The 8,145-nt window shown below is 37.6% G+C and overlaps 1 protein-coding gene across 36 annotated transcripts in view; it reads left to right on the forward strand.

Annotated features, from left to right (window-relative positions):
• Positions 1-8,145, forward strand: part of Pbrm1 (polybromo 1) — a 112,232-nt gene that overhangs the window by 8,943 nt on the left and 95,144 nt on the right. For all 36 annotated transcript variants that reach the window (XM_029541399.1, XM_029541421.1, XM_029541426.1 and 33 more), the window contains 2 exons: positions 3,013-3,160; positions 7,069-7,212. In XM_029541399.1, the coding sequence (XP_029397259.1) occupies positions 3,013-3,160; positions 7,069-7,212 (292 nt within the window). The remainder of the gene's footprint in view (positions 1-3,012; positions 3,161-7,068; positions 7,213-8,145) is intronic.

An 8,145-nucleotide genomic window follows, 5' to 3' on the forward strand; every position in this document is an offset into this window, starting at 1 on the left:
GTTTCTCTGTGTAGCCCTGGCTGACCTGGAGCTCACTTTGTAGACCAGGCTGGCCTCGAACTCAGAAATCCGCCTGCCTCTTCTTCCAGAGTGCTGGGATTAAAGGCGTGTGCCACTATGCCTGGCTGTTTTTTAATCTTAATTTCAGTTTTATTCATCAAGATATTTGTGTGTGTGTGTGTGTGTGTGTGTGTGTGCTACATTGTGCATATGGAGAAGTTGCAGGAGTTGATTTTCATGGTTTTTAAAGTATGTAGGTTCAGAGATATTTGCAAGTGTATTTATTTATAAGCATATCTGTATTCCCTAGCTCTTTGCACTGACACAGAATGAAATGAGCACATACAGCACTCAGCAGAGACTGGAATGATCCTGGAGAACTCTGGTTTCAGGAAATAATCAAGTACATGGAAAGTGATGGCAACTTGTTAGAAGAACATAGAAAATAGATACTGTCAGCTGAGCGTGATGGGTCTTGGTCCTATCATTCAGGAGACTGGGGCAGGTGGATCATGATTGGGAGGCCTACCTGAGCTACATAGTAGATTCTAGGTCAGCTTGGATTATATAGTGAAACCCTGTCTCAAAACATGAAAAATTAAAACGAAATATAGAAATACCCTAACAGAACATCCACTCGCCAGACATTGAAGCAGTTTGGTAATAACACAGGCTGTATGTGATGGCATTGAGAGGTGGGTAGATATGTGTGAATTCAAGACCGGACTGGCCTACATAGTGAGACTCAGGACAGCCAGGGCTACCTAGTTGCGACCCTGTCTCAAAAATAATAATCATTGCTATCATTGGCCTTTAACCCATTTGGTAAAGTAGTAACTCAGGAATCCATATAAAAATAATAAATGAATAAATTGAAAGTATGACTAAGAATGGGCCTTCTGACTGTATTTTCCTATAAAGTTCAAATGAAACAGTAGATAAACCTAGCAAACACTGCCATTATCAAATAGGTGACCTTATCAGATTAATAGAATAAGAAAACCATGTGCGAGCTGGTAAAATTGCATGAGTATTGCCACATCATCTCTACCACACTCTGTCCTTAAAGAACAGGGCTGTATTTTCAAAGGAAACCAGAAGAAGCACTCCAGTTGAGTAATGCTTTACGAAATAACTAGCCTGTAATCTTCAAAAACATATGAAAATCAAGAAAAGCTGAATAGTTGTTTAGAATGAAAGAAACTAAGAAAATAAAATGAAAGCAGGATTTCTGTACTCAATATTTTTCACTGTGAAGGACAAGATTGGAATAGCTGGCAGAATATAAATAGAATAAACAGATAAGATGGTACCATAGCCAAGTTTGCTTCCTGGTTTTGGATAGTGGTCCCTTGATTGTATGAAATCAGTACTCAAAACATATGTCAGCGCTTACTCAGTTGTTTAGGAAAATAAGTTTTTTAGCATGTTCTTAACATTAAAAATACATTTTTTAAACATTTATTAAATTTTGTGCACACGTTCATTCAAGTGTACATGTCTGGAGGTCAAAGAACAACGTGGAGGAGTTGTTTAGGTTTAGGGTTACCTTCCAGTATTTATGGTTCTGGAGATTGGACTCGGGTTGTCAGGGTTAGGAGCATGCACTGTTCTTCCCTGTTGAACATTTTCTGATTCACATTCTTAGAACTTTTATGACAGACTTAAACTTTTTTCTTTTAAAACAGATATACATAATGGAGAATAACTATAAACTCTCCAAAGGCATTAAACCATTAATGACCATGACAGTCTTTGACTGTATTCGCTTTTCTGTTACACATCTAAAAGGGAGCTAAATAACCTTGTATGAAACTTAGAAAGTAATCACTTAGATTATTTTTAGGTTTGCTTGTTTTACTCCTTTAGAAAAAAAACCCAGAAAATAATAAATGTCATGAGCCCTAAGAAATTATCTTAGGAACTTAATTCTCATTACTGTCTCTGAAATTCCTTTGTGTCCCTTTATGTCTCTCCTTTCCAGGGTGTATCTCTTGTCACTATCCTGGGTGTCCATCTCTTTCCCCCTTTGGTGGTGTTGAGGGTTGAACTAGGGCCTTGCTCATTCTAGGCAAGGACCCTGTCACAGAATTAAATCCCTATCCTCACTATTGGAATTTTGGGTTTATTATTCTTATACTATCGTGTTTCGATACAGTTTTAGATCTTTTACATTTGGTAAGCATCTGTCTCCTTTCTAAGTTTATTAGTTGATCATGAAGTAATAGAAGTAATAGTACATGGCCAGAAAATGATTACTAAGTGAGAAAAAAATAACCCATTTTATAATTTTTTTCAGGACAGGGTCTCATTATGTAGCTCCGGTTGTCTTAGAACTCACTGTGTAGACCAGGCTTACCTCAGACTCACAGTGATCCGCCTGCCTCTGTCTCCTTAGTGCTGGGATTAAAGGTGTGCCACTATGCTTGACTCATTGTGTAACTTTGAATTTTGTTGTAAGCCATTTTGGAATGAGGAGGTTTTTTTTTTTTTTTTAAGATTTATTTATTTATTATATGTAAGTACACCGTAGCTGTCTTCAGACACTCCAGAAGAGGGAGTCAGATCTTGTTAAGGATGGTTATGAGCCACCATGTGGTGGCTGGGATTTGAACTCCGGACCTTCGGGAGAGCAGTTGGGTGCTCTTACCCACTGAGCCATCTCACCAGCCCCAAGGAAGTCTTATAGAAGATACTATTCACATCGGTTTAGTTCTGATACTCTTAGATAATTATATTTGTATTTAACCTTAGATATTTAGTATATAAACCTGATCATCAATGTTAACTTAGATTTTTTTTTTGTAAGATTAGTATGTATTTTGAAGAGAGAGCACACCTGCATCTTGCTTTTGGTATTTCCTTTTAGTTCTAGTAATGAGGGAGAGTCTCTTGGGGAATTTGTAATTAGGTTTGTTATTTCATGTGTTGGATATTACACAGATAGATTTGAAATAAAACTTTTTATATGCTTTGAATTAGTGTTATTTAAACATACTTAAATTATAACAGAAATCAACCAGACTATTATGAAGTGGTTTCTCAGCCCATTGACTTGATGAAAATCCAACAGAAACTTAAAATGGAAGAGTATGATGATGTTAATCTACTGACTGCTGACTTCCAGCTGCTTTTTAACAATGCAAAGGCCTATTATAAGGTAAGAAAGCATTGGTTTTGGAATGTATCTAATTTTATAATTGTTTGTTTTTTAAAAAAATCTTTTACATTTTAAGTTTGTATTTAATTTGGGAATACTATATAGGTATAAGCTGACCTTGAGCTTCTGATCCTCTTTCCTCTATCTTCAAAACACTAGGATTATAGGTACATGCGTCACGCCTAGTAACTTAAAGAGGGGTGTGTGTGTGTGTGTGTGTGTATGAGTATTTTGCCCATATGCATATAAGTACGTTAAGTATATGCAGTGCCCATAGAGGCCAGAAGAGATGGTCCATTCTCTAAAACAAGTTATAGATAGTTGTGAGCTGTTGTGTGAGTCCTTAAAACCAAAAAAAATCCTAGTGCTTTTTTTTTTAAAGACTTATTATAATATAATATAATATATATAATATATATAATATAATATATAATATATAATATATATAATAAATAAATAAAATCTTTAAAAAAAAAGAATCTAATATTTTTTTTTAATTTATTTATTTATTGTATGTAAGTACACTGTAGCTGTCTTCAGACACTCCAGAAGAGGGAGTCAGATCTTGTTATGGGTGGTTATGAGCCACCATGTGGTTGCTGGGATTTGAACTCCGGACCTTCGGAAGAGCAGTCGGGTGCTCTTACCCGCTGAGCCATCTCACCAGCCCGAATCTAATATTTTTAGTTTGTACTTTTATGTGTCTTGGTTTAGAAATTCCTTTTGCCTGAGTGTTGTAAAGTAAAACACTTTTGCATTTTCTCTCAAAATCTTTACAGAGACAGTGTGCTGGCAAACACCTTTAGTTTTTTAATTTTAAAAATTGCTTTTATAGGCCGGGCATGGTGGCGCATGCCTTTAATCCCAGCACTCAGGAGGCAGAGACAGGCGGGTTTCTGAGTTCGAGGCCAGCCTGGTCTACAAAGTGAGTTCCAGGTCAGCCAGGTCTACACAGAGAAACCATGTCTCGAAAAACAAAAAAAAAAAAAAAAAAAAAAATTGCTTTTATTTTTTTGTGTGTGTGTATGAATGTTTGACTTCATGTAAGTCTGTGCACCATGTATTGCCTATGGAGGACAGATGAATTTGATTTTTCTGGAGCAGCCATGTTAGTGTATGATGTGGGTGTTGGGAACCAAACTCAGGTCACTGTGAGAGCAGTAGATGTTTTTAACACTGAGCCATCTCTCCAGGCTCCATAACCTGTATTTTAATTAGAGTATTTCAACTCTTGGTCTAAGTTAGTCTTACTGTGTAGCTCAAACTGCAGTAGCCATACTTTTCATTCTTTCAGCTATTTTTTTAGGTTTAGTAATTAACATTGTGTTTGAATGTATTCCTACCATCAAATTTTGACTTTTTGGTTTTTTTGAGACAGGGTTTTTCTATGTAGCCCTGGCTGTCCTGGAACTCTGTAAACCAGGCTGGCCTTGAACTCAGAAATCTGCCTCCCAAGTGCTGGGATTAGAGGCGTGTGCCACCACTGCCCAGTAAATTTTGACTTTTTTTTTTTTTTTTTTTCAAGACAGGGTTTCTCTGTATAGCTTTGCTGTCCTGGAACTCACTTGGTAGACCAGACTGGCCTCGAACTCAGAAATCCGCCTGCCTCTGCCTCCCGAGGGCTGGGATTAAAGGCCTGCACCACCAGGCCCGGCAAATTTTGACTTTTAATTTTCTTGCTTTTTAATAAATTTTGTTAATTTTCTAAAAATCCACTTCCTTTTTGGTTTTAGTTTTGACGTGTTCCCCCTAAATTTTAATATTTGTAAAGTCTTAGTCAATGACCCTTTTTCTTTTCTATTTAAAAAAAGAAAAAAAAAAAACAAAAAAAAAAAACAAAAGCCAGGTTGTGATGGCACTTGCCTTTAATCTCAGTACTCTGGGGGGCAGAGGCATGTGGATATCTCTGAATTCCAGGACAGCCTGGTCTACAGGGCAAGTTCTAGAACAGCCAAGGCTAACAGAGAAACCCTCTCTTGAACAAAAAGAAAAAAAAATGTGTAGTGATTGAACCTCATGGTTACACTTATGCCAAGCAAAAAGTATACTACAGGTATATCTCCAGCCTTGAGAGATCTTAAGATCAGTAGTTCATGTGTCAAAATCTGAAGCTAATTATCATATAACTACTACTTGCAATCAGTACAAAGATCATATACTCTGACAGTTCTACTTATTAATGCTGCCTGGTACTTCTTTTTTTTTTTTTTTTTTNTCGAGACAGGGTTTCTCTGTGTAGCCCTGGCTGTCCTGGAACTCACTCTGTAGACCAGACTGGCCTCAAACTCAGAAATCCNCCTGCCTCTGCCTCTCAAGTGCTGGGATTAAAGGCGTGTGTCACCACTGCCCAGCTGCCTAGTACTTCTTTTTTGACAGAATTTGAATTCTAGAAATGAATATTATTTTACATAATTTTTACTCACAACTTTATGACTTTGTTGTTGTTTTGAGACAGTCTCCTCTGTAGCCCTGACTTTCCCGGTGCTCATTATGTCCCCTGAGCTGCCTTCATACTTATGGCAGTGTTTGTGCATCACTTTACAAGTATTAGAATTTCAGGCTCATGCCACCACACCCAACTCTTTCTATTTTCTTCATTGTTTTCAAACCTGAAAACTTGCTTAACAAGTATAAAGCCGTAGGGTAGCTCCTCAGCACACAAGAAAGTAACAGATAAAGAGGTGTGTGCTGTCACAGCTGCGAATTCTTCATAGGTGATGGCTTCCCTCATTCTCTTTGGTTTATTGTGATGCACATAGACTTTCCTCTTTTTACTTGTGAGCTTTCTTTATAAATCTTGCATTGATATTTTCTCAGGGAAAGTTTTCAGCCTTAATGTTTTCATATATTGCCTATACACCATTCTCTCTTCTGCTAGAACTCGGATTGGCTATTGTTTTAGTTAGGGTTTCTATTGCTGTTAGTAGACACTGTGACCAGGGCAACTCTTATAAACAAAATCATTTAACTGCGGCTGGCTTACAGTTCAAAGTTTTGGTCCATCATCGTAGTAGTAGGAAGCATAGCAGCATTCAGGCAGATATGCTGGAGACATAGCTGATGCATATCTCTATCAGCAGGAAGAGAATGAGACATTGGGCCTGACTTGAGCATCTGAAACCTGAAAGCCCTCCCTCAATGACAACTTCCTCCAACAGGAACATGCCTTCCAATAGTTCCACTCCCTATGAGCCCGTGGGGCCATTTTCATTCACACCACAAAGACTTTCCTCACATCTTTGCTTCTTTGAAAACTTTCTCTGCTTTTGTGTATTTAGGTATTGTTTCTTAGGTAGTTTAATTCTTTTAGTTTCTTGAAGTTTGCAGTTAGTCTAATGCAAAGTATAAATAATTTCACCAGTTATTTCTGTCTTTTATAATAGGTCTTTACATTGGAATTTTTATAATTAATTTTAAGTTAAGCAAATAATTTGTCTTCTGCCTCAAGCATTTCTGTAAATTTACTTCAGAATGCCTTTAAAATGAATAGCCACTTTTTTCTTTTAGAAAATTGTGCATATCTTCTAATCATAAGAATTTTGAAAAAAAAAAAAAAAAGAATTTTGAAGTAGGGCTGGCGAGATGCCTCAGTGGTTAAGAGCACCTACAATTCTTCCAAAGGTCCTGAGTTCAAATCCCAGCAACCACATGGTGGCTCACAACCACCTGTAATGAGATCTGACGCCTTCTTCTGGTGCGTCTGAAGTCAGATACAGTGTACTTATGTATAATAATACATAAACCTCTGACGAAAAAAGAAAAAAATAAATTTGAAGTAATTATAATAATTGTATTTTCAGATTTGTCTCTTAAAATAGCAATTCTTTGTTAAACAGGATGATTTAAAACTAGGGATTGAATTGTCAATAAAAGTAAATGTTCCTTTCTCTCTCTTTGCTAACGTATAGCCAGATTCCCCTGAGTATAAAGCTGCTTGTAAACTCTGGGATTTGTACCTTCGAACAAGAAATGAGTTCGTTCAGAAAGGAGAAGCAGATGATGAAGATGATGATGAAGATGGGCAAGACAATCAAGGCACACTGGCTGATGGTGTAAGTGCGAGCACACAGCAGCACGGGGACCTTGGGAAGGAGAAGGAAGAGGGAGAGCTATGTTGCTGCTTCTGGGCTATTGTGGGAAGCCATTGTGTTAGTGCTTGAGAGTGTAAGTGTACATTAAACTGGAGAACCACATTGCAATTTCATGTGATCTTAAGCATCCTGGACAGTGCTACTCATGGGTGTTTCCATGGGTTGTTTTATATTAATGCATATTTTCTGTTCAATTTTAAAAACCATGATATTACCAGGGGCTAGTTCAGTCCAGTTGTTCTAGATTATCAGTGTAGGTAGGCAGTGTTGAGATTAAAATTTCGGAGAGCCAGTTTGAGTCACCTTAGTTATGAATGCTTTGTTTTTTTAAGCTAGAGGACAGAACTAGAGAGGAAAAACAAAAAGGCAGGCAAGCTGAAAGTCTTGGCAGGTGCTGGGAGTTTGGAGGTGGAGATGAAAGAAAGGCATTCATTTTGTGGTGGGGGTTGAAAGGCAGCTGCATGGCATAAGGGGAGAGGGACTTGAAAGGAACTGAGAAAACTCAAAAGTGTCCAGGAAAGCATGCTTAATCTTTTGCCCAGTATCTAGAAAAGAGGGTGGGGAGAAAAAGGTAAAAGTGAAGAAAAATTATTATAGTCTGTGGGTGTTTATCAATACCTTTAAAGGAATTAGTTGGACTTTATAGTGGTACCAGGATAAAAACTCCATAAGCAGCTGTCAGGAATACTTTAATATACTGCACTAGGTATCTATTGCTTGATCCTAGGACATGTCAGGTGGATTCTGAACATTAGGATTTTGCACTTACTCTTACCTGTGCTTAGAAACTTTGTTGTTGTTGTTTTTTGAGACAGGGTTTCTCTGTATAGCCCTGGCTGTCCTGGAACTCACTTTGTAGACCAGGCTGGCCTCAAACTCAGAAATCCACCTGCC

The sequence above is a fragment of the Mus pahari genome, chromosome 8 (genome assembly GCF_900095145.1).
Source record: "Mus pahari chromosome 8, PAHARI_EIJ_v1.1, whole genome shotgun sequence".
Taxonomy (NCBI): Eukaryota; Metazoa; Chordata; class Mammalia; order Rodentia; family Muridae; genus Mus; species Mus pahari.